The sequence below is a fragment of the Saimiri boliviensis genome, chromosome 14, assembly GCF_048565385.1.
Source record: "Saimiri boliviensis isolate mSaiBol1 chromosome 14, mSaiBol1.pri, whole genome shotgun sequence".
In the NCBI taxonomy this organism is placed as follows: Eukaryota; Metazoa; Chordata; class Mammalia; order Primates; family Cebidae; genus Saimiri; species Saimiri boliviensis.
In genome coordinates this window covers 21,053,927-21,080,599 of record NC_133462.1, presented here as the reverse complement: position 1 = coordinate 21,080,599, position 26,673 = coordinate 21,053,927, and the positions used below count along the sequence as shown (strand labels likewise).

General features: G+C 43.1%; 1 protein-coding gene across 1 annotated transcript in view; it reads left to right on the top strand.

The window, feature by feature from the left end:
• UBA2 (ubiquitin like modifier activating enzyme 2) overlaps nucleotides 1-26,673 on the top strand; it is a 45,514-nt gene that overhangs the window by 13,457 nt on the left and 5,384 nt on the right. The window contains exons 7-15 of the mRNA XM_039465606.2: nucleotides 2,847-2,914; nucleotides 3,913-4,034; nucleotides 9,659-9,758; nucleotides 12,628-12,794; nucleotides 15,490-15,583; nucleotides 15,671-15,783; nucleotides 19,634-19,789; nucleotides 21,077-21,173; nucleotides 24,216-24,321. Of these exons, the coding sequence (XP_039321540.1) occupies nucleotides 2,847-2,914; nucleotides 3,913-4,034; nucleotides 9,659-9,758; nucleotides 12,628-12,794; nucleotides 15,490-15,583; nucleotides 15,671-15,783; nucleotides 19,634-19,789; nucleotides 21,077-21,173; nucleotides 24,216-24,321 (1,023 nt within the window). The remainder of the gene's footprint in view (nucleotides 1-2,846; nucleotides 2,915-3,912; nucleotides 4,035-9,658; nucleotides 9,759-12,627; nucleotides 12,795-15,489; nucleotides 15,584-15,670; nucleotides 15,784-19,633; nucleotides 19,790-21,076; nucleotides 21,174-24,215; nucleotides 24,322-26,673) is intronic.

Below are 26,673 nucleotides of genomic sequence, written 5' to 3'. Positions count from 1 at the left end.
TGACAGAGCAAGACTCCATCTCAAAAAAAAAAAAAAAAAAATAGCATATGGATTTAGAATCATATAAAATAAAACGTGTACCATGACCAAATGTGTTTATTCAGGAATACAAGCAAGGCTTAAACTAGAAAATCTGTAAACATCATTCACTTGTTAATAAAGAGAAATGGCCAGTCACAGTGGCTCACTTTGGGAGGCCAAGATGGGCAGATCACCTGAGGTCGGGAGTTTAAGACCAGCCTGACCAACATGGAGAAACCCCTGTCTCTACTAAAAATACAAAATTAGTTGGACATGGTGGCACATGCCTGTAATCCCAGCTACTTGGGAGGCTGAGGCAGGAGAATAGCTTGAATCCAAGAATTGGAGATTGCGGTGAGCTGAGATTGCCCCATTGCACTCCAGCCTGGGCAGCAAGAGCGAAACTCCGTCTCAAAAAAAAAAAAAAAATAGAGAAACTATATAATTTTCATAGATATAGAAAAAGCATTTGATAAAATTTAGCAAATACCGTTTCATGACAAAAGTTCAGGTGGGTGGATCACTTGAGGCCCCAAGTTCGAGACCAGTCTCGACAACATGGTGAAACCCTATTGCTACCAAAACTACAAAAATTAGTACCTCCCAGGTTCAAGTGATTCTGCCGCCTCAGTCTCCTGAGTAGCTGAGATTACAGGAGCCCCCCACCATGCCTGTCTAATTTTTGTATTTTTAGTAGAGATGGGGTTTCACCAGGTTGGCCAGGCTGGTCTCGAACTCCTGACCTCAGGTGATCCACCTGCCTCGGCCTCCCAAAGTTCTGGGATTACAGGCATGAGCCGCCATGCCCAGCCAGAAATGCATTTTAATACTTCAGTTAGCTGGACTCAGTGGCTCAAGCCTGTAATCCCAGGACTTTGGGAGGCCGAGGCAGGTGGATCACGAGGTCAAGAGATCAAGACCATCCTGGTCAACATGGTGAAACCCCGTCTCTACTAAAAATACAAAAAATTAGCTGGGCATGGTGGCACGTGCCTGTAATCCCAGCTACTCAGGAGGCTGAGGTGGGAGAATTGCCTGAACCCAGGAGGCGGAGGTTGCGGTGAGCCGAGATCGCACCATTGCACTCCAGCCTGGGTAACAAGAGCGAAACTCCGTCTCAAAAATATATATATATGGCCGGGCGCGGTGGCTCAAGCCTGTAATCCCAGCACTTTGGGAGGCCGAGGCGGGTGGATCACGAGGTCGAGAGACGGAGACCATCCTGGTCAACATGGTGAAACCCCGTCTCTACTAAAAATACAAAAAAAAAACTAGCTGGGCGTGGTGGCGCGTGCCTGTAATCCCAGCTACTCAGGAGGCTGAGGCAGGAGAATTGCCCGAACCCAGGAGGCGGAGGTTGCGGTGAGCCGAGATCGCGCCATTGCACTCCAGCCTGGGTAACAAGAGCGAAACTCCGTCTCAAAAAAAAAAGAAAAAGAAAAAAAAAAAATATATATATATATATATATATGTATATATATATATATACACACTTCAGTTAACCTGTTGTAAAATAGAAAAATCATAGGTGGAGCCACTGTAAGTTAGGGGATGTCTACTATTTTGCACTCACTAGTTGGCAGAGCATTAATTTTAGTAAGTGTTACATGCCCTTGTTGGGAGTGAATATTAGAGCTTTGAAATTATACTTGGGTTGGGGGTTGTACCAAGGATTTCTGTAAGATAACTTTCATTAGTCATATACTTAAGGAAATACTAGAAACTTAAATCCACAAGTTATTAAACAGTTTCATTTTATTAATAAAAGAGAATCTCAGTTTAATACCTTCAAATTTGTTTGTTAAGACTCTATTCAGCAGTAAAGAGCTATACTACCATGAAAAAAAGGTATCTTGTTCATTGCCAAATTTCTGTGCCCTAGATCAGGACTCTGCACATGGCAATATGGTGATGTTCGTTGAACAGGTAGCTACAGGTGTATTTCTTTTTTTTTTTTTTTTTTTTTTTTTTTAAAGCTAAACCTATCAGCTTCCAGTTTGCATAAGTCTGATCAATAAGAATGCATCTCTTTTTATTTTTTTTTATTTATTTATTTTTTTAAGATGGGGTTTCACCCTGATGGCCAGGCTGGTCTTGAACTCCTGACCTCAGGTGATCCACCCACCTCAGCCTCCCAAAGTGCTAGGATTACAGACGTGAGCCACCACGCCCGGCGCTACAGTGTATTTCACAAACATTCTTCTGGTGTTAGAATGTTATCCAGGTTGTAAATGAGAACCTCTCACTTGTTTCTTGAGTAGAGATTTTAACATTAAAATGTGCAGAGCCTTGCTGATAGGAATGATTGTAGGCCTGCTGAAATTTAACCTTGCTTGCATTGCTGTTCACATTAGGATGCAAGCTAAGCACATTGTGTTAATACTTTTAAATTTATAGTCATTTATCAGTTCATTCTTTTTTTTTTTTCTTTCTTTCTTTTCTTTTCTGGAGGCAGAGTCTTGCTTTGTCACCCAGGCTAGAGTACAGTGGCACCATCTCAGCTCACTGCAACCTCTGCCTTCTGGGTTCATGCGATTCTCCTGCTTCAGCCTCCTGAGTAGATGGTATTACAGGTACATGCCACCACCCCTGGCTGATTTTGGTATTTTTAGTAGAGACGGGGTTTCACCGTGTTGGTCAGGCTGGTCCGAACTCCTGACCTTGCGATGTGCCTGCCTCGGCCTCCCAAAGTGCTGGGATTACAGTCGTCAGCCACTGCGCCCAGCTACTCGTTCACTCTTTATCTCTGCTAAACATTTGGAATAATTAGGTGTTTGTTCAGAATGCTTTTTTGTACATAAGTATTTGCTATTCTTAAATTATAGCCAGTTGTTTGGGGAAGAAGATGCTGATCAAGAAGTATCTCCTGACAGAGCTGACCCTGAAGCTGCCTGTGAGTAAATTATTTGGCATATGTTTTATTAGCGACTATTTATTTTGTTGATTTAATTTTGGTAGCTTAAGGGGAAAAAATTGCTATATGTGCTAGATAATGTATGTTTATCGTGTTATTTAATTTTTTTTTTTTTTTTTTTTTTTTTTTTTGAGATGGAGTTTTGCTCTTGTCGCCCAGGCTGGAGTACAATGGTATAGTCTCGGCTTACTGCAACCTTCACCTCCTAGGTTCAAATGATTCTCCCGCCTCAGCCTCCCAGGTAGTGGGATTACTGGGGCCTGCCACTGCGGCTTGCTGATTTTTGTATTTTTAGTAGAGACAGGATTTCACCATGTTCTCCAGGCTTGTCTGAAATGCCAGGCCTCAGGTGATCCATCAGCCTCCCAAAGTGCTCAGATAACAGGCATAAGCCACCATGCCTGGCCAAAAAAGGAAATCAAGATTAAGAGAAATTTTAAAAGTCTAATAGAGCTACAAATTGGTCTGTGCTTTGAACTCTTTATGTGTAGCTTTAAGAAACTAAGGTACAACAGACCAGGTGACATGATTCACACCAGTAATCCCAGCATTTTGAGAGGCTGAAGCAGACGGATTGCTTGAGGTCAGGAGTTCGAGACCAGCCTGGCCAACATGGCAAAACCTTGTCTCTACAAAAAAATATAAAAATCAGCCAGGCATAATGGTGTGCACCTATAGTTCCAACTACTCGTGAGGCTGAGACAGGAAGATGGCTTGAGCCCAGGAGGTAGAGGCTGCAGTGAGCCGAGATCTTGACATTACACTCCAGCCAGGTTGACAGAGCAAGACTGTCTCCAAAAACAAGAATGAAAGAAACTGAAATATAAAAAGATGCTGATGACTGTTGTTTTTTTTTCCTTGAGAGTATGTTGTGTTTGGGGATTTCGATGAGTAACTCTCTTTTCATTCCCAAAGCTTAGTAAGAGTTCAGTTCTACATTTACTACAATTGAAAATAAAATGATGATTGTTTTGTAGGGGAACCAACAGAAGCTGAAGCCAGAGCTAGAGCATCTAATGAAGATGGTGACATTAAACGTATTTCCACTAAGGAATGGGCTAAATCAACTGGATATGATCCAGTTAAACTGTTTACCAAGGTTAGATTTACTTTTTTATAATTGTGGATAGATGTATTGTTGTGCATAGATGTATTGTTCTAGTTCTGCTCTTTTTAAAATAATCCATAAAATTGAATTAAGCTTCTGTGTATATGCCTCATGACATCCTGATAAAATGATTATTGCGGTCCGGATACGCAGTTTTTAAAATGTTGACATCTCTAATAAATCTGTTAGTATAACATCTAAAGAGGAGGTAAAATTGGAGGCTTGCTTGCATACCTTCCTAGTTGTCTTTTCTTCCCTCACTTTTTACAGAACTTTTGGTTTTCCTGCTGCTTCTCATCTTCACTTTTTTTCTGAGACGGAGTCTCGCTCTTGTCAGCCATGCTAGAGTACAGTTGCATGATCTCAGCTCACTGCAACCTCCACCTCCTGGGTTAAAGCAGTTCTCCTGCCACATCCTCCTGAGTAGCTGGGATTACAGGTGTGTACCACCATGCCCAGCTAATTTTGTATTTTTAGTAGAGGTGGTGTCTCACCATGTTGGCCAGGCTGGTCATGAATTCCTGACCTCAAGTGATCTGCCCACCTTGGCCTCCCAAACAGGCAGCCACCTCGCCTGGCTTCGTCTTCACTTTCACTTCCTGCTCCTATCTTCTATTAGCAGTTTGACTGACATTTGTCCTAAATTGCCCTTGAACTCCGTAAGCCCCTTGTTCTTGGTGAAATCCCTTTTCATCAGTATATATTATTTCCCTGTTGAATATTTCCCTTTTTTTTTTTTTTTTTTTTTTGAGACGGAGTTTCGCTCTTGTTACCCAGGCTGGAGTGCAATGGCGCGATCTCGGCTCACCGCAACCTCCGCCTGCTGGGTTCAGGCAATTCTCGTACCTCAGCCTCCTGAGTAGCTGGGATTATAGGCACGTGCCACCATGCCCAGCTAATTTTTTGTATTTTTAGTAGAGACGGGGTTTCACCATGTTGACCGGGATGGTCTCGATCTCTTGACCTCGTGATCCACCCGCCTCGGCCTCCCAAAGTGCTGGGATTACAGCCGTGAGCCACCGCGCCCAGCCTGCCTGTTGAATATTTCTAGAGAAATCTATGAGATTGTTTTGATTGGGTCTCCGTAATTATTGTTCATCTAGACCATCTGGTTGGTATTTAAAAGTTTTTTGAGGGCTGGGCACATTGGCTCATACCTATAATCCCAGCACTTTGGGAGGCTGAGGCAGGCAGATTGCCTGAGCTCAGGAATTCGAGACCAGCCTGGGCAACATGGTGAAACCCTGGCTCTGCTAAAATAGAAAATTAGCTGGGCGTGGTGGCATGCACCTGTAGTCCCAGCTACTAAAAGGCTGAGAACCTAGGAGGCGAGCTGAGATTGCGTCACTGCACTCCAGCTTGGGCAACAGAGTGAGACTCAAAAAAAAAAAGTAGTTTTTTTGTTATGTCTTGACTCCCTAGCAAGTTGTATGTGTGTGGGTTTTTTGTTTGTTTGTTGTTTTGTTTTTTGGTCTCTCTTTTTTTTTTTTTTTTTTTTCTTTTTATGGAGAATGGGGTCTCACTGTGTTGCCCGGGCAGATCTCACACTCCTGGTTCAAGCGATCCTCCAGCCTCTGCCTCCATGAGTGCTGGGATTACAGGCATGAACCACTGAATCTAGCCCCTAGCAAGTTATTCCAGTAGATACTTAAAAGTTTCTCGGCCGGGCGTGGTGGTTCAAGCCTGTAATCCCAGCACTTTGGGAGGCCGAGGTGGGTGGATCACAAGATCGAGAGATCGAGACCATCCTGGTCAACATGGTGCAACCCCGTCTCTTCTAAAAATACAAAAAAAAATTAGCTGGGCATGGTGGCGCGTGCCTGTAATCCCAGCTACTCAGGAGGCTGAGGCAGGAGAATTGCCTGAACCCGGGAGGTGGAGGTTGTGGTGAGCCAAGATCGCGCCATTGCACTCCAGCCTGGGTAACAAGAGCAAAACTCCGTCTCAAAAAAAAAAAAGTTTCTCAGCTCTTATCAAACTGCCTCAGTATTCTCGCAACTCTCACTAAGCAGATGCCCTTAAGGATGTATTAACAGGTTTGACGCCATTGGACATAATTTACCTGTTGAGACAATGTTCCACATCACTGAAAACTCTGTTTTTTGTTTGTTTGTTTTGTTTTTGAGATGGAGTCTCATTTGTGCAAGGCTGAAGTGCAGTGGCACAATGTCACCTCACTGCAACCTTCGCCTCCCAGGTTGAAGCTATTCTCCTGCCTCAGCCTTCTAAGTAGCTGAGACTACAGGTGCGCACAACCACGCCCAGTTATTTATTTATTATTTTTATTTTATTTTATTTTATTTTTTTTCCCCCAGAAATAGTCTCGCTCTGTTGCCAGGCTGCAGTGCAGTGGCACGATCTCTGCTCACTGCATCCTCCGCCTCCTGGATTGAAGTGATTCTTTTGCCTCAGCCTCCGAAGTAACTGGGACTAATAAATAGAGAGGCCGAAACCCCATGCGCGCCACCATATCCAGCTAATTTTTGTATTTTTAGTAGAGACAGTTTCACCTTGTTGGCCAGGATAGTCTTAATCTCTTGACCTCGTGATCCGCCCGCCTCGGCCTTCCAGAGTGCTGGGATTATAGGTGTGAACCACTGCACCCAGCCCACTGAAAACTCTTTTATCCTTTTTTTTTCTACTAGAGAGAAACCACTTTCAGTAAAGGCTAACTTCCACATGAGATTTTGCTTTCAACAATATTTTCGTCTCTGCCCTGTGTCTTACATGATTTTTTTTTCCTTGGTTTCTTTTTTCTGCTTTCCAACATGCATAGGTTCTGCTATCTTAAGCAAATGGCATACTGCTCTCTCCAGCTTGTATTTCACCTCATTTCCTCAGTGGTAACGGATGTCACATGGTGACTTTTTTTTTTTTTTTTTTTTTTTTTTCTTATTTTGAGATAGAGTCTTTCTCTGTTGCCCAGGCTGGAGTGTAGTGACATGATCTCAGCTCAGTGCAACTTCTGTCTCCCAGGTTCAAGCTATTCTCCTACCTCGGCCTCCTGAGTAGCTGGGATTACAGGACCCTCAAGCATGCCTGGCTAATTTTTGTATTTTTAGTAGATACAGAGTTTCGCCTTGTGGGCCAGGCTGGTCTTGAACTCCTGACCTCAGGTGGTCCACCTGCCTCTGCTTCCCAAAGTACTGGGATTACAGGTGCGAGCCACCCTGCCCTCCCCACTGTTGACTTTCTTAGTCCTCTTGTATTTATTTCTTCACTACAACCCTTTTCTTTTTTTTTTTTTTTTTTTTTTGAGACGGAGTTTCCCTCTTGTTACCCAGGCTGGAGTGCAATGGCGCGATCTCGGCTCACCGCAACCTCCGCCTCCTGGGTTCAGGCAATTCTCCTGCCTCAGCCTCCTGAGTAGCTGGGATTACAGGCACGCGCCACCATGCCCAGCTAATTTTTTGTATTTTTAGTAGACAGGGTTTCACCATGTTGACCGGGATGGTCTCGATCTCTTGACCTCGTGATCCACCCGCCTCGGCCTCCCAAAGTGCTGGGATTACAGGCTTGAGCCACCGCGCCCGGCCCACTACAGCCCTTTTCTAAAAAGTAATTCTATTAGCGTTCTCTAGAGGGACAGAACTAGTAGGATAGATATATATATATAAAGGGGCATTTATTAAGTATTAACTTACACGATCACAGGGTCCCACAGTATGTCCATCTGCAAGCTGAAGAGCAAGGAGAGCCAGTCTCAAAACTGCAGAACTTGGAGTTCGATGTTTTAGGGCAGGAAGCATCCAGCATGGGAGAAAGATGTAGGCTGGGAGGCTAGGCCAGTCTAGTCTTTTCATGTTTTTTGTTTTTTGTTTTTGTTTTTGTTTTTGTTTTTCTGCCTGCTGTATATATATTCTAGCCTCAGTGACAGCTGATTAGATGGTGCCTACCCAGATTAAGAGTGGGTCTGCCTTTCCCAGCCCACTGACTCAAATGTTAATGTCTTTGGGCAACACCCTCACAGACACACCTATGATTGGTACTTGTATCCTTCAGTCAAGTTGATACTGAATATTAACCATCACAATGCTTTTTATGTTGACTATGCTTAAAATGCAGTAAACTTTGATGTGGGCAAGAGCAGTATCTTTCAAACTGGTACCCCTGTTTCCATTCCAATTTGAGCAATATTTGAATGCCAGAAAAATCTGAAATGCATCTCCAGTCTGTTCAGCAGATAATTTTAAACATCTGCTGTGTGCTAGACACTATTTTAAGTACAGGGGATTTACAGAGCCCTTGCTTTTTAGAGGGAGCTCACAGTCTAGATGAGAAGTCAAACATTGGACAATAAATTTCAGCTTCAGAGTTTTAATGACATTAAGTTCAGACACTTTACAGCCCTTTAATAATGAGTAGAATCTAATGGACTCATCTCCTGGCTTGTGTACCCATTTCAGATGTTGCTAGGGAGAGGCTTCAGAAGAGGCTTTCTTTTTTTTTTTTTGAGACGGAGTTTCGCTCTTGTTACCCAGGCTGGAGTGCAATGGCGCAATCTCGGCTCACCGCAACCTCCGCCTCCTGGGTTCAGGCAATTCTCCTGCCTCAGCCTCCTGAGTAGCTGGGATTACAGGCATGCGCCACCACGCCCAGCTAATTTTTTTTTTTTTTTTTTTTTTGTATTTTAGTAGAGACGGGGTTTCACCATGTTGACCAGGATGGTCTCGATCTCTTGACCTCGTGATCCACCCGCCTCGGCCTCCCAAAGTGCTGGGATTACAGGCGTGAGCCACCGCGCCCGGCTTCAGAAGAGGCTTTCTAAAGGAGTTGACATTTGAGCCCAAGACTTGGAAAGAATAAGAGTCAGAATAGGGTACAATATGTACAAGGAAACTGTTGGAAAACTGACATAAATCCTGTTAAGGGGGAGAGTGGGGAAAAGAATGACTGGAGAGATAAGTTGAGGTCAAATCAGGCAGACTTTCTAGGCCTTGTTAAGAACCTTAAGGGGCCGGGCGCGGTGGCTCAAGCCTGTGATCCCAGCACTTTGGGAGGCCGAGGCAGGTGAATCACGAGGTCAAGAGATCGAGACCAAGCCAGGCGCAGTGGCTCAAGCCTGTAATCCCAGCACTTTGGGAGGCCGAGGCGGGTGGATCACGAGCTCAAGAGATCGAGACCATCCAGGTCAACATGGTGAAACCCCGTCTCTACTAAAATACAAAAAATTAGCTGGGCATGGTGGCGCATGCCTGTAATCCCAGCTACTCAGGAGGCTGAGGCAGGAGAATTGCCTGAACCCAGGAGGCGGAGGTTGCGGTGAGCCGAGATTGCGCCATTGCACTCCAGCCTGGGTAACAAGAGCGAAACTCCGTCTCAAAAAAAAAAAAAAAGAGAGATCGAGACCTTCCTGGTCAACATGGTGAAACCCCATCTCTACTAAAAATATAAAAAATTAGCTGGGCATGGTGGCACGTGCCTGTAATCCCAGCTACTCAGGAGGCTGAGGCAGAAGAATTGCCTGAACCCAGGAGGCGGAGGATGCGGTGAGCCGAGATCGCGCCATTGCACTCCAGCCTGGGTAACAAGAGCGAAACTCCGTCTCAAAAAAAAAAAAAAAAAAAAAAAAAAAGGAATTGTAGGGTTCATGGGATCTTTCTTTCTTTTTTAAGCTTTTTAAAGATGACATCAGGTATCTGTTGACAATGGACAAACTGTGGCGGAAAAGGAAACCTCCAGTTCCGTTGGACTGGGCTGAAGTACAAAGTCAAGGTAAAGAATACATTTTAGTCTTGGAAATACCTAAGCTGGAAATGTCCTCGCCTGAAGTATTTGTATAGCCCTATTGTTGGTTGAGAATGATATGTCTGCTGGGGCCCAGTGGCTCAGGCCTGTAATCCCAGCACTTTGGGGAGGCTGAGACGGGCGGATCACAAGGTCAAGAGTTGAAGACCAGCCTGGCCAACATAGTGAAACACTGTGTCTATTAAAAATACGAAAATTGGGCCGGGCACGGTGGCTCAAGCCTGTAATCCCAGCACTTTGGGAGGCTGAGGCGGGTGGATCACAGCGTCGAGAGATCGAGACCATCCTGGTCAACATGGTGAGACCCCGTCTCTACTAAAAATACAAAAAATTAGCTGGGCATGGTGGCGCGTGCCTGTAATCCCAGCTACTCAGGAGGCCGAGACAGGAGAATTGCCTGAGCCCAGGAGGCGGAGGTTGCGGTGAGCCGAGATCGCGCCATTGCACTCCAGCCTGGGTAACAAGAGCGAAACTCCGTCTCAAAAAAAAAAAAAAAAAAAAAAAAATACAAAAAATTAGCTGGGCATGGTGGCACGTGCCTGTAATCCCAGCTACTCAGGAGGCTGAGGCAGGAGAAATGCTTGAACCCAGGAGGCGGAGGTTGCGGTGAGCCGAGATTGCACCATTGCACTCCAGCCTGGGTAACAAGAGCGAAACTCTGTCTCAAAAAAAAAAAAAAAAAATACGAAAATTAGCCAGGTGTAGTGGCATGCACCTGTAGGCCCAACCACTCTGAAGGCTGAGGCAAGAGAATCACTTGAACTGGGAGGTAGAGGCTGCAGTGAGCCAAGATTGTGCCATTGCACTCCAGCCTGGGTGACAGAGTGAGACTCCATCTCAAAAAAAAAAAAGTAAAAGGAAATGGTATGTCTTTATACATTCAAGCAATGCAAAAAAGTATGAAGAACAGAAGTCACTGAAGTCCCACACTAGAGAAATATCGACTAATAACATTTTCAGGGGTGTTCTGATGGTCCACTCTGGGCTGTCCATAGGCAGTTGTGTATACGCTGTGTAAATGGAATCATACTATTCATAAACTCTGAATTGCTTTTGTCATCTGTATAGTTAACTAGTTTCTTACTGATTAAAACGTAGTATTTTTATATCTTCCCTGAAATAAAGTTTTGAGATCACTATATATTTATATACATCTTTTTTTGAGACTTAGTCTTACACTGTTGCCCAGGCTGGAGGGCAGTGGTACAATCTCAGCTCTCTGTAACCTTCACCTCCCAGGTTCAAGCGATTCTCTTGCCTCAGCCTCCTGATTAGCTGGGATTACAGGCACCCACCACCACACCCAGCTAATTTTTTTATTTTTAGTAGAGACAGGGTTTCACCATGTTGTCCAGGCTGGTCTCGAACTCCTGACCTGAAGTGATCTGCCCACCTCGGCCTCCAAAAGTTCTGGGATTACAGGGGTGAGCCACCATGCCCAGCCTGTTTAGGTACATCGTTGTGCCCGTGTGATTATCTCTTTAAGATTTAATCTGCAAACACATTTTCAATTTAAATTTTTTTTATTTTTTTTATTTTATTTATTTTATTTTTTTTGAGATGGAGTTTTGCTCTTGTTACCCAGGCTGAAGTGCAATGGCGTGATCTTGGCTCACCGCAAGTTCCGCCTCCTGGGCTCAGGCAATTCTCCTGCCTCAGCCTCCTGAGTAGCTGGGATTACAGGCATGCGCCACCACGCCCAGCTAGTTTTTTGTATTTTTAGTAGAGACGGGGTTTCACCATGTTGACCAGGATGGTCTCGATCTCTCGACCTCATGATCCACCCGCCTCAGCCTCCCAAAGTGCTGGGATTACAGGCTTGAGCCACCGCGCCCGGCCCAATTTTTTTAATTTTGTTTTTTTTTTTTTTTTTTTTGAGACGGAGTTTCACTCGTTACCCAGGCTGGAATGCAATGGCGCATCTCGGCTCACCGCAACCTCCGCCTCCTGGGTTCAGGCAATTCTCCTGCCTTAGCCTCCTGAGTAGCTGGGATTACAGGCACGTGCCACCATGCCCAGCTAATTTTTTGCATTTTTAGTAGAGACGGGGTTTCACCAGATTGACCAGGATCGTCTTGATCCCTCGACCTCGTGATCCACCCGCCTCGGCCTCCCAAAGTGCTGGGATTACAGGCTTGAGCCACCGCGCCCGGCCAATTTTTTTAATTTTTAAAAATGAAAAGTTTTTCGAGGCACAGTCTTGCTGTATTACTGAGATTAGAGTGCAGTGGCTGTTCACAAGCTGTCATAGCACATGGCATACCCTGGACTCCAGGGCTTAAGTGATCCTCCTGTCTCAGCTTCTTGAATAGCTGGTAGTGTGTGCCACTGTGCCCAGCACATTGTAAAAATTTAAATGTAGGAAAGAAAACTGTTGTAGTGGGTGCTTCTCTCTTTTATCTGAACTGTACTAGGATTAATTTATGCACAGCAATATAGCACCCATTGAAACTGAAAAGATCCCTGAGACTTGGGATATCATTTTGAAGCAGTTCTCAACAATATGGGATAGTAATCAAACAGATTTAATTATGACTCTAATAGCATCCGCTTACTGAGTGCTCACTAGGTGGTGGGCATAATGCTTATTTATCATCTTATCTACATTATATCTTCAAATCTTCCAGTAATCCTGTGAGGTTCTGATGTGGTCTTATACCTTTCCTATCTCAACTTTAACAGTTTTCTTGTACAGGTATATGTATTGTTGTGATAATTATTTTAATGGAACATATTTCATATTTGATTTCTTATTGGTGGGTATTCAACTTGTTAAATAGTGCACAGCAGAGGAATGGTGTTTATTAGTGAAAATCCTAATATGTTGTTTCTTTAGGAGAAGAAACAAATGCATCAGATCAACAGAATGAACCCCAGTTGGGCCTGAAAGACCAGCAGGTTCTAGATGTAAAGAGCTATGCACGTCTTTTTTCAAAGAGCATTGAGACTTTGAGAGTTCATTTAGCAGAAAAGGGGGATGGAGCTGAGCTCATATGGGATAAGGTTCGTTTTGACAATGTGTGGCAAGTACTTACATATCAAATGTGTGTTTTAGTTCTTGAGGTGTCATTTTTTGAATATTCACTAGATTTGGGGGAAATATATTGAATTTGGCTTGGATATTTTCAGCTCTAATTGCGGTATGGAGCTGAATTTTCTGTACATGGATTCAAGCAATATCATAAAACTTGGGATTCTAGTGATGTGTTCAAGGTTGATAATTATGTTGATTAGAAAAATAATGTGAATATATTAAAGTGAAATTTTCTTGTGTAATGTAGATATATTCATAGAAGTAAAAATCATTTGGAGAAAACATCTCATTGGCCTGATTTGCCCTTGAAAGTAGTGAGATTGTCTTTGAATTCAAATAGTTATAAATATTTCAAAGGTCCGAAAGACAGAGCTCTAATACAAAAATGAGATGTAATTATTCTTAGAAGTTAAAATCATATTTAATAGTACTCTGCAGTTAATGGCGTATTTTGAGATTTGATATTACAAACGAATCTTAATTATAATCAGTATTTTCTATGGCTAAAAGTGTTTCATTTCATAAAATTTGTATGTTCCTTTAGTGGTAAAGATTAGTCATGGGTTTTAAAGTAAGTGATAAAGACCAGTTTTAGAAACCTAAGAAGAATTTGTGTGCCCAGATTTTGAAACTTTGGTTGAATCAAACATCTAAATATACTAAAATGAAGCTAGTATTATTAGATTCTTGGGATTCTTATAAACATTTGTCTCTTGGGTTTTGTGATATAAAGGGTAACTTTTCATATTTTCTTTGTTATTGTTATGCTAGTGATTTGGGAAGTTTTCATTAGTGCACAGAGGCTAAATAAAGAGCCCTTGGACTGAGAATTGTTATCCTCTTGAGTAAAGTCCCCATGTAATGGATTGGTAAGACAGCTGCCTAGGGAAGATGCTGTGTTGAGTATTCAGTATTCTTTCTTCTTCTTTTTTTTTTTTTTTTTTGAGACGGAGTTTCACTCTTGTTACCCAGGCTGGAGTGCAATGGCGCGATCTCGGCTCACCGCAACCTCCGCCTCCTGGGTTCAGGCAATTCTCCTGCCTCAGCCTCCTGAGTAGCTGGGATTACAGGCACACGCCCCCATGCCCAGCTAATGTTTTGTATTTTTAGTAGAGACGGGGTTTCACCATGTTGACCAGGATGGTCTCGATCTCTTGACCTCGTGATCCACTCGTCTCGGCCTCCCAAAGTGCTGGGATTACAGGCTTGAGCCACTGCACCCGGCCGTATTCAGTATTCTCACTTAGTTCTCACCACACCTTAAGAGATAGGGATATAATTTCCCCTATTTAATAGATTAAGGGATTTTGACTCTGTGAAGTTGACTTGCCTGAGGTTTCATGGCCAACCAATAAGTACATAAAGAGTCTACATGTGGCCTGGTGCAGCGGCTCATGCCTGTAATCCCAGCATTTTGGGAGGTCGAGGCAGGCAGATCACAAGGTCAGGAGTTCAAGACCAGCCTGGGCAATATGGCAAAACCCCATCTCTACTAAAAATGAAAAAGTTAGCCGGGCATGGTGGTGGGCGCCTGTAGTCCCAGCTACTCAGGAGGCTGAGGCAGGAGAATCACTGGAACCTGGGAGGCAGAGATTGTAGTGAGCCGAGATTGTGCTACTGCACTCCAGCCTGGGTGACAGAGTGAGACTCCATCTCAAAAATAATAACAACCTACATGCTATCAGTGCTTTTTGTTCTATTCTGTGGTGCCTCTGAATTTTAGACCAGGGTACTATCTTAGTTCAAAGCAGGAAGCCTTGCTGAAATCTAGAGACCAGGATATAGTCTCAGGAAAAAATGCAAATCGTAACAGGAAAAACTTGGATTGTTTTACCTTATCTGAAGAAACAGCACATATGAGAGTGGTGCATATGAAGAGAGTTTGGCAAAGTTGAGCCATAGTCATCCAAGTTTTTCTGAATTGTTAATGAAACATCTTTTTTTTTTTTTTAATTGAGACAGGGTCTCACTCTGCCACCTAGGCTGGAGTACCGTGGCATGCTCTTGGCTCATTATAGCCTCCACCTCCTGAGTTCAGGTGATCCCACCACCTCAGGCTCTAGAGTAGCTGTGGCCTTAGGTTTATACCACCATGCCTGGCTTATTTTTTGTATTTGGTGGAGGCAGTGTTTTGCCATGTTGCCCAGGCTGGTCACAAACTCCTGAGCTCAGGCAGTCTACTTGCCTCAACCTACTAATTCTGTTGAGATTACAGGTGTGAGCCACCATGCCCAGCCTGAAATAGTTTTCTTAAACAGCCCGTCTTTTTGCCTTGATTCTGTATTTGTTCAACAACCTTTTCATTACTGATGAATGGACCCATGAAAGGGTTGCTGTTGTCAGTAGATTGAGGTTCCGATGTATACACTCAGTCTCCAGTGCCTTTATTTAGGCTGGAGGGAGTTCCTAGAAGCTGGTGGTTCTTGGTGTTCTTGTCAGACTACATTACTGGACCAGAGGAGCTGATGATGAGACCCTGCCTGCTACTTAGCCCACCTCTATACTACTGTGAGATCCTAGCTGACTAGTCTCCCCCTAAACAGCCTCTTGTTCTAGCTGAAAGTCTACAGTGTTACGAAACACATGGAAGTATTGTTCTGAAAGTAATGCTTCAGAATACTATGTTCGTGAAGAAACTTGTTAAATTTTTTCAACTATTGGCAGGATGACCCATCTGCAATGGATTTTGTCACCTCTGCTGCAAACCTCAGGATGCATATTTTCAGTATGAATATGAAGAGTAGATTTGATATCAAATGTAAGTTGTTTGTACTAAAGTTCTATCACTAAAACCTTGAAGTTGTTTTTTTAAACAGCGAAACATATTCATCTTTTTTTTTTCCAGCAATGGCAGGAAACATTATTCCTGCTATTGCTACTACTAATGCAGTGATTGCTGGGTTGATAGTATTGGAAGGATTGAAGATTTTATCAGGAAAAATAGACCAGTGCAGAACAGTGAGTATTTTCTGTTTGCATTTTTATTCAACCTCCTTTAGAAAGTAATTCATAAAAAGCACATTAAACAGATAATTTTTAAAATGAAAACTGTAAAATTGGTTTAAAGCAATGGAAAAGTAATTGTTCTAGTTTCCGAGTGAGTGTATGTTCAAGCTTCCTGGAAATTGCAGCAAAAAGGAAAAGTTAAGAAGTTGCTTTTTCTTCTGACATTTCCAATTTTTTGAATTCTTGGAAGAATTAATTGTGTGGTCCTTATACTAAGAAGATATTCCAATTGTTTTTCAATTCTGAGAGTGCTATGTGGTTTTTAAAATTTGCTTGGTCATTTTATAGTACCCTGTTCAGTCATTCTCATGTTGAGTCATTCTTTTAAGTTTTAAAGTTATTTTACATTTTTTTGATATGTCTGAAATCTTTATGGGAGAGTCTACTGTCATTTATGCTATCTCTCCTAGTGCTTTGCTTGTATGGCTTATGATTTAAAAAAAAAAAAAACGGAATTAATGTGTATTAGTATTGTGTCTGGTAATTCTTTAGGAACCCATTGTAGATGTAGTTCTTCAAAGAGCATTTGTGTTTATTATATTTGGCTTCTTGGGACACTGCCAATACAGGACCACTTCCTAAATTCTTAGCTTAAGATTTTCAATACATATGTATTCAGACCATAAACCTGCACAAGCCCTGTTATTGTAATGAATTATATGGGAAGATACTCCTCCCCCTTCACTAAGCACCAGGGTCAAGATAATTTTTCTTGTTATTTCTGTGGGAAAGTATTTTTCTCTTTCTCCTTTCAGGTCCTTGCTGTGTGTAAGGGTCTCCTATTTTAACAGTTCCTACCTTGGTGGGTGGGGTAGGTGTATCTCTTAAGACTAACACCACTTGGATGTTCTCTTTGGATTCCTTCCTTCAGTGCTGTGTCTGTAGATGCTTCTTTGCTTTCTTACCAACTCAAGAAAGCTTCCTAAGAAGTATTAGCCAATACTTTTACTATTGTTTTATTGTTTATTGAAATACAATGACCCATTAACCTTCAGGTATTTCTAAAAATATCTAGTTTACAATGATATTCTTATTTTTCAGTGTCATTGGTGCACTACTTTCTTTTTCTTTTTTTTTTTTAAGAGACTGGGTCTTCCTATGGTTGTCCAGTTGGTGTTGAACTCCTGGGCTCAGGCAGTCCTCCCGCCTTGGCTTCCAAAAGTGCTGGGATTACAGGTGTGAGCCACTGCACCTGGCCCTATGCGCTTGCTTTTTTTTTTTTTTTTGAGATGGAGTTTCTCTCTTGTTACCCAGGCTGGAGTGCAATGGCGCGATCTTGACTCACCGCAACCTCCGCCTCCTGGGTTCAGGCAATTCTCCTGCCTCAGCCTCCTGAGTAGCTGAGATTACAAGCACGCGCCACCATGCCCAGCTAATTTTTTGTGTTTTTAGTAGAGACGGGGTTTCACCATGTTGACCAGGATGGTCTCGATCTCTTGACCTCGTGATCCACCCGCCTCGGCCTCCCAAAGTGCTGGGATTACAGGCTTGAGCCACCGCGCCCGGCCTTTTTTTTTCTTTTTAAATTTTTTCGATTTTGAGACATAGTCTTGCTCTGTCACCCAGTGGTGTGATCTCAGCTCACTGCAACCTCCACTTCCTCGGTTCCACTGATTCTCCTGCCTCAGCCTCCCTAGTAGCTGTGATCACAGACATGTGCTGCCACACCCGGCTAATTTTTGTATTTTTAGTAGAGACGGTGTTTGACCATGTTGCTCAGGTTGCTCTCAAACTCCTGGCCTCAAGTGATCTGCCCACCTTGGCTTCCCAGAGTGCTGGGATACAGGCATAAGTCACCGTGCCCAGCCTCAATGCGCTCTTAAAATATCTTATTTTCATGAAATTTCAGTTGGAAGGAGCAGAATCACAATGCCCAGTCTGCCATTTTGATTCAGTTTTCTATTTAAACTCTTATTTTATATGTCACACTTTTAATTTCTAAGAACTTTTTTGGGTTTTGTTTGGTTTTTGAGTCTTGCTCTGTTGCCCCGGCTGGAGTGAGTGGAGTGGTGTGGTCTCGGTTCACTGCAACCTCCACCTCCCAAATTCAAGTGATTCTCCTGCCTCACTCAGCCTCCCAAGTAGCTGGGACTGCAGACATGTACCACCATGCCTGGCTCATTTTTGTATTTTTAGTAGAGATGGGGGTTCACCGTGTTGACCAGGCTAGTTCTTAACTCCTGACCTCAGGTGATCCACCCGCCTCAGCCTCCCAAAGTGCCGGGATTACAGGCATGAGCCACCGTGCCTGGCTGATACCTGTTTTAAAATTTACTTATTTGTGTGTGTGTGTGTGTGTGTGTATTTTTTTTTTTTTTTTTTTTAGATGGGAGTTTTGCTCTGTTGTTCAGGCTGGAGTGGAGTGGCACGATCTGGGCTCAGTTCAACCTCTACCTCCTGGGTTCAAGCAATTCTCCTGCCGCAGCCTCCTGAGTAGCTGGGATTACAGGCATGTGCCACCAGGCCCAGCTAATTTTTGTATTTTTAGTAGAGTTGGGGTGTCACCATGTTGGTCAGGCTGGTCTTGAACTCCTGACCAGCCGTCTCAGTCTCCCAAAGTGCTGGGATTATAGGCTTGAGCCACTGTGCTTGGCCAATATCTCTGTTTTTTTATAGCAGCCTGAATGTATGGCTGTGGTATCCCTTTGAGCTCACCAGTGACTAATTACTGAACTTATTAAAATGTCTGATTTCCCATCACATCCTTCTGGTTTCTTTGCCTGCTCAACCTCATGCCACTCTTGGACTATTAATAGTAATATATCTGGGTTTCATTTGTTTACATTTGTAAATGAATACCAGCATGGGTTAATGTTAGCCCAGGTATTCATAGTGGTAGCAGTTGCTTTTATTACTATTAATTTCCCTTAGCACATTTACTTTACTGTAAAGTCCAAAATCAAAGAAATCTTTCTGCCTCTGTAGCCTGCTTGGCCTGGGCAGTTTGCTTCTAGCCCTTCTATATAACAGTATTCATTCTAGGGAAAACCTATCATACAGAGGAGGGCTTTACTCCTCTGTCTCTTGAGGGATTTAGTTCTGTATGCTTGGGGGAGTCCATAGAGTACTCCTTTAGAATTCATTGCTCATAGCAGAATCAACACTACATTGTTGTCATAAGATAAAAGTTTGTCTCAACTTTCTGTCTTCTGACATTTATTGTTTGTGTTGGATCTTGCTAGTGTTTTCCAAACTTTAGTAGCAGGAGCTTGGGGCTTTTCTTAATTTCAGTGTAATTTTTATATTTGCCTTGATTCTTAATTTTCAGTACTAGAGAAATGGTAAATAGGTACATATACTGCCAGAAATATTATAATATTTTTTCCCTAATTATATAAATGTTACTATAATCAGAAAATTTGGAAAGGCTTTGACATTGGTTCTAGACATCTGTGAAAGGCATTATTGCTAACTGGAGAAATGAATGTTTTGGTATTGTCGGGAGATTGCTTGGTTGATAAGAATATCCGCAGGGAGGGACACCAGCAGCTGATACAGTGATGGCACCACAGATGAGCATGCTTGTGCCCTTACTCTTGCTAAATTGGGTTGCAGAAGAATGCAGAGTCTTGTATAATATAAGGAGATGTCTTTTCAGCAAGCCTAGGCTTTAGCTGATTAGAAAAGAAAAGTTGAAAAACCAGGCTCCTAAAAAAGGTCATGATTTTCCTGATCCTTTTTGCCATCTGAAAGGGAATATTTAAGTCATTTTTTATTGGGTATCTGGTAAATGAGATTTTAGATTGTATGGTGTATAAAATTATAGCACACGTTTCTGATTTCTTCCTGTTTTTCTCCAAAGATTTTTTTGAATAAACAACCAAATCCAAGAAAGAAGCTTCTTGTGCCTTGTGCACTGGATCCTCCCAACCCCAATTGTTACGTATGTGCCAGCAAGCCGGAGGTGACTGTGCGGCTGAATGTCCATAAAGTGACTGTTCTCACCTTACAAGACAAGGTCAGTGCAAGGGCTGGTTCTGTTCTTCCTTTTACAGTATTACTGTGATAACAAGCCAACACTAGCTAATGATTCTGAAAAGGTCCAAATGCAGAGATGTGTTGCTGTGATTTCCTGGGTTATTTCAAGGATTCCTGCAGGCTTTTCTGTCTGTGATTCCAGAGTAAGTGCCCCACATCCAAGAATGGAGTAGGTCAGACTCCAGCAAATTAGGGGGCTTTTGTTACTTCCGAAGCCTGAGTTGATGCTTAGTGATGATACACATTTATCTAATATGACCTGATTCTGGTGTGGTGAGTTAGTCCTTGAGGTCATAGGGTATTTGCATACCTGGATTTACTTGTGGAGCTGAAATAAGGAAAGAAATGGGGGTTTAGGACATGGTCTGGTCCTTAAGTTCATCTTAAATTGGCTAGATTTGTTTATTAGGGGAGATGTTCTTTTTTTAAAGACCCAAAAGTGTCACTTTCCACTTTGGGATCACTGCCTATTGTTCTTTGATTGTGAACATCGTAATGGTACATATTTACATGCCTCTTGAGAGAGGAGGAAACGGCCCTTCTCACATAGCAGTGCTGCTTGACAGGGAATGGCCTTTCTTCTGAAAATTCATTACGCAGGTTGGATTGATTTGAACTTAACGTTTTGGTCAAGGAAGTGGCAGGTACAGCAGAGGGTGGTTGCCCCAGTTTCTTTTCTAGGAAATAGTTATCTTTGGTATCTCCTCATGCTTGAGCTTAAAGGTAATTCTTCTATTTGTTGGATACTTAGACCTATAGAGAGTTCCTCCTTTTTTTTTTTTTCCTCCTTTCTTTTTTAGGAGCTGATAGGATTTAACAGAATATTATCATTAGCATTCTCTAAATACATGGAAGGAGACGCTTATCTGAGAGTCAGGTTAATGAGAAATGATTCCGTCTGTCAAACACCTGCCATTACAGGGTTGGCACAGAGACTGAAATGAAATATGTCAAGTGTGTGTAGCTCCCTACCTAATCTACAAAGAAAGACAAAGTAGCAAAAGCCAGCCAGGGAGTTCCCAGTCCCTTGTTGGGATGAAGTTGGATCTGATCTGCATCAGTAGTCAGATAGGGGGATGGAACTCAGGTGAATCCCCATGGCTTTTTTGCTTGCTCTAAGGGATCTTGAAAGGTGACTTGGCCACTTCCCAATAAATAGAAGGGGAATGTAAGAGCCTTCATAGAAAAGAGGTCTAGGATTTCATACGATGTTTACCTACATTAATATTTTGAATCCTTTTGTTTTGTTTTGTTTTGTTTTTTGTAGATAGTGAAAGAAAAATTTGCAATGGTAGCACCAGATGTCCAAATTGAAGATGGGAAAGGAACAATCCTAATATCTTCCGAAGAGGGAGAGACAGAAGGTATCTTATGTTGCATTTATTCACTCCTCTCATTGAGGAGACTGCTTAAAGGAAGAGTTCACATTAGTGGATCCATTTACTGTATACGATACTCAGTATTACAGAGAGCAGTAGTGTTTGGTCATGGAGGTGCTCTTTCAAGGTGACATTGCTGTAGAGGTCATCACAGTTCCATGTTTTGGAGCTCCGTGTCAGACGTATACAGTGACTACAGTGCTTTGTCCACTTTCAAGGAACCTCCTTGCCGGTATCTTGGATCCTGGGAGGTAACTTAGTGATGAGAAGACTGTTCTGTCAAATCACAGTGGGGAGGGTTCTAAAAGTATTTGGCGGTTTTCTCCAAAAGAGGGGAAGCCTTGGTAGCCTCTTCCTACTACATAGCAGAAAAATCACTGAAATTCAGTGCCCGGTTTTGAGTTTCTGATCTTTCCTTTCAAAAGTTCAAGCACGTCATCCCTTTTGTTAATGCATTTGCTGTACAAGGTACTATACCTTTGATTCTGTTGAAGCATTCATAGTGAGAATTGCATTGTAGTTATTCCTCCTTCAGACTATACTTGTTTGTTCCATACCTCCTCAGTCACTTTTGCAGTTCATTTCTTGGTTTGCTGTTCTAGTTGATTTTTCCATGTCCCAGTTTTTGCCATTGTACTATTTCAAAGGTTTGAGGGCCTGTGTTTTCCCTGTATGTTGGCTTAATTCATACCTATTGGTCCATTGGTCATTTATTCATACTTTGGGAGATCCTGATGGGGATTCAGATGTTAAGCCTTCTTAAAATTCAGGTTTAGTGTCAGGGTTGTTCTTGGTTGTAGTTGCTTGTTGAGAAACTGTTTGGGATATTAGGTCATGTGTAATTGGAGGCCATGTTTTGTCTGTGTGGTGCTCTATTTTAGGAGTCTACTTGAATATTCAAGCCTCATTCTAGCCAGCTGACTTTTAAAAAAAGTTTGTGATCATATGCTGTCCCTTAATTGTAACCAGCTCTTTCAAACTCTAGCTTAAAAATGGCAACTGGTCTGGAAATTCAGTGGCTTCAGAGTGACCCTTCTCTGTGGAGTAAATGTTCTGTGGAGGGTGAGACGGCACTTACCAAAATATGTGTGGAGTCCTGTATGACAGGCATAGACTTGGGTATTCATAAGTCAAGGATGCGTAAGACAACAGATGTTGGCTAGAAGTACCTTGCAGCCTGGAAGGAGATTGTCAACAGGTGGATTCAGTATAGTCCAAGGAAAACTGTAAAAAGATTTATGCACAGTATGAATCTAAGGAAATTATATTTAGCTTCGTGAAGGAGGGGGGAGTCATAGGAGAGGGCAGACTCTTGGGTCAGTTTTTGAAGAAGTAGTAAGGACCTTCTAGGCAAAGGGAGCATTTAGACAGAATGAACATCTATCTACAGAGGTGTGAACTTGTGAAACCACCTGAACTGCTTTGAGAGTGGCCCATAACTTGGTTTCATTGGAAGTTGGGGTCTTTCTTGTCATACGTGCAGGGTGTGTCTTCCTCCTCTCCCTTGACCCCTACCCTCCGGAGGAAGGGGCAATATTGCCACCAGGGTTTAAACAGGAGTAGCAGGGAGCTAGTTAGGGAGGAGAGAATTGAGGGATTTTTAACTAAGGTGGAGGCAGGTGACAGATTTCAGATTCGCAAAGTCAGAACTTGGAGCCCAGGTGAAGAGTAGCAGCATTGTTAGGCCAATACAAGGCTTCACAAGTGATGCTAATTCACCAAGATGAGAACCCACATTAACTGGTTTTCCTTTTGAACGTGATGGTTCCAAGAGGTTTGCAGTCAGTGGTGATAGGTGAAAGGGCTTGGAGATGGAAATCTGGATAAGAAATATTCTCCACGGGCATTCCAGATAGATTAAAACAGTAAAGCAAGCAATAGATCTAGAAAAGAACTATAAGAAACTGCTAGTATTTTCTGGATGTCAATGTAAAGAAAGCCTTTCTAAGCATTTTCCTTATAAGCAATGAAAAAAATGTTAAAAAGCCAAAAAAAAAATTATGAGATTGAAAATTGAGATTATATAGAAAATTGGGCTCGGTACAGTGGCTCACACCTCTAATCCTAGCACTTTGACAGGCCGAGGCTGGAGGATCACTTGAGTCCAGGAGTTTGAGACCAGCTTGGCCAACATGGCGAAACTCCCATCTTTTGTAAAAATACAAAAATTAGGCCGGGCGTTGTGGCTGTAATCCCAGCACTTTGGTAGGCCGATGTGGGTGGATCACTGGAGGTCAGGAGTTCCAAGACCAGCCTGGCCAACATGGTGAAACCCTGTCTCTACTAAAAATATAAAAACTAGCCAGGCATGGTGGTGGGTGCCTGTAATCCCAGTTACTCTGGAGGCTGAAGCAGGAGAGTCACTTGAACTCAGGAGCCGGAGGCTGAAGTGAGCCAAGATCGTACCACTGCACTCCAGCCTGGGCCACAGAGTAAGACCCCTGCTTAAAAAAAAAAAAGTTGGGGCCGGGCGCGGTGGCTCAAGCCTGTAATCCCAGCACTTTGGGAGGCCGAGGTGGGTGGATCACAAGGTCAAGAGACCGAGACCATCTTGGTCAACATGGTGAAACCCTGTCTCTACTAAAAATACAAAAAGTGAGCTGGGCATGGTGGCGCATGCCTGTAGTCCCAGCTACTCAGGAGGCTGAGGCAGGAGAATTGCCTGAATCCAGGAGGCAGAGGTTGCGGTGAGCCGAGATTGCGCCATTGCACTCTAGCCTGGGTAGCAAGAGTGAAACTTCGTCTCAAAAAAAAAAGTTGGGCATTGGTGACATGCACCGGTAGTTCCAGCTGCTCTAAAGGCTGAGGTGGGAAGACTGCTGAAGCCCGGGATATGTGCTCCAGCCTGTGCAACATACTGAGGCCCTGTCTGTTGTTTTTTTTTTTTTTTTTTTTCCTCATAGACAGAATCTCTCTCTGTCACGCAGGCTGGAGTGCAATGGTGTGATCTCGGCTCACTGTAACCTCCACTTCCCTAGTTCAAGCAATTCTAACTGAAGTATCTAAATTATCTTCATATTTTCCTAGCTAATAATCATAAGAAGTTGTCAGAATTTGGAATTAGAAATGGCAGCCGGCTTCAAGCAGATGACTTCCTCCAGGACTATACCTTATTGATCAACATCCTTCATAGGTAAGAGCTGTTAATATTTTAACTGTAAGGTATTGTTTGAATATATAAACGTTCGACAAAATGGAGGACAAGTGTTTTTTTTTGTTTGTTTGTTTTTGTTTTTGTTTTTTTTGTTTTTTTTTTTTTGAGACTCAATTTTGCTCTCGTTGCCCAGGCTGGAGTGCAACGGCGCAATCTCGGCTCACTGCAACCTCCGCCTCCTGGGTTCAGGCAATTCTCCCGCCTCAGCCTCCTGAGTAGCTGGGATTACAGGCAGGTGCCACCATGCCCAGCTACTTTTTTGTATTTTTAGTAGAGACGGGGTTTCACCATATTGACCAGGATGGTCTCGATCTCTTGACCTCGTGATCCACCCGCCTCAGCCTCCCAAAGTGCTGGGATTACAGGCTTGAGCCACCGCGCCCGGCCTGACAAGTGTTTTCTTTATGTTAAACCCTGCTTTTCATTTGAAACTCTATAGTATATTTGGTTGAGTTGGTCACTGAGTTCCCTGACGTTTGACCTATACAAAAATTTGGGGATTCAGAAATTGGCTGGGTGTGGTGGCTCACGCCTGTCATTTCAGTACTTTAGGAAGCACAGGCAGGCAGATCACCTGAGGTCAGGAGTTTGAGACCAACCTAGGCAACATGGTGAAACTCCATCTCTGCTAAAAATACGAAAATTAGCTGGGCATAGTGGCGAGCACCTGTAGTCCTAGCTACTTGGAAGGCTGAACTGAGGCAGGAGAATCCCGGGAGGTGGAGGTTGCAGAGAGCTGAGATCACACTACTACACTTCAACCTGGGTGACAGAGTGAGACTTGGTATCTTTAAAAGTGTGTGTGTGTGTGTGTGTGTGTGTGTGCACGCACGCGTGCGCATGCACGCCTTCTTTAAAAAAAAAGAAAAAGAAAAAATGTTTAAGAGTAACTATCATCAGTGGTGGCTGATCAGAAAGACTTAGACTGGGTGTTTGAATAGTTTAAACAGAGGTGAATTCATTATAGTAATTGAACTGGAATAAAATTAATTATTTTTCGAGGTTCTCTAGAAAAGAGAAATATCTCTTCCATATTCTATAAAACAATTTCAGTTTTGATTTTGTGGCCATAACAAAAGAATACTGAGAATCGGCTAGGCGCACTGGCTCACTCCTGTAATCCTAGCACTTCGAGAGGCTGAGGCAGGTAGATTACCTGAGCTCAGGAGTTCGAGACCAGCCTGTGAACATTGTGAAAACCCATGTCTACTAAAAATACAAAAAAAGTAGCCGGGTACGGTGGCATGCGACTGTAATCCCAGCTACTAGGAAGGCGGAGACAGGAAAATCACTTGAATCTGGGAGGCGGAGGTCATGGTGAGCCAAGATCGTGCCAGAGTGAGACTCTGTCTCAAAAAAATAAAAAACTAAAAAAAGTATTGAGAATCATCTGTACTGGCCAGGCATGGTGACTCATGCCTGTAATCCAAACACTTTGGGAGGTCAAGGCAGGCAGATCACCTGAAGTCACGAATCAGTGTGGCCACCAGGCTGGTGGTAGTGAACACCTGTATTCCCAGAAACTTGGGAAACTGAGGCAGGAGAATTGTTTGAACCCGGGAGGTGGAGGTTGCAGTGAGTTGAGACTGTGCCATTGTACTTCAGCTTGGGTGACAAGAGCAAAACTCCATCTTTTTTTTTTTTTTTTTTTTTTTTTTTTTTTGAGACGGAGTTTTCGCTCTTGTTACCCAGGCTGGAGTGCAATGGCGCGATCTCGGCTCACCACAACGTCCGCCTCCTGGGCTCAGGCAATTCTCCTGCCTCAGCCTCCTAAGTACCTGGGATTACAGGCACGCGCCACCATGCCCAGCTAGTTTTTTTGTATTTTTAGTAGAGACGGGGTTTCACCATGTTGACCAGGATGGTCTCGATCTCTCGACCTCGTGATCCACCCGCCTCGGCCTCCCAAAGTGCCGGGATTACAGGCTTGAGCCACTGCACCCGGCCTAAAACTCCGTCTTAAAATAAAAAAAAAAAGAATTAACCTGTACAGATTCCTGAGTCTGCAGCACAGTTAAGATAGATATGGTCCCCTACTCTAATAGATTCATGTGTTGACCAGGGTGCATTTTGTCCATGCTCGTTGACATGGTGGAACTGCACCCTGACTTGGGGTTTTTTGTGTAGCATCTAACATAAAGCATTAGTGGTGCTGCCCTAACCACCTGCGTCCAGTTATTTTGCCAAAATTGCCATGAGTATACAACATGTACAGTATAGCATTTGTGTGGTTATTTGGAGAGAACTACATTTTAAAAAGCATGAAGTGACAGGAAGGACTGAATGTGAGTTATTAGTAAATAGGGAATTTCACAGAGTTCTATAATGGAG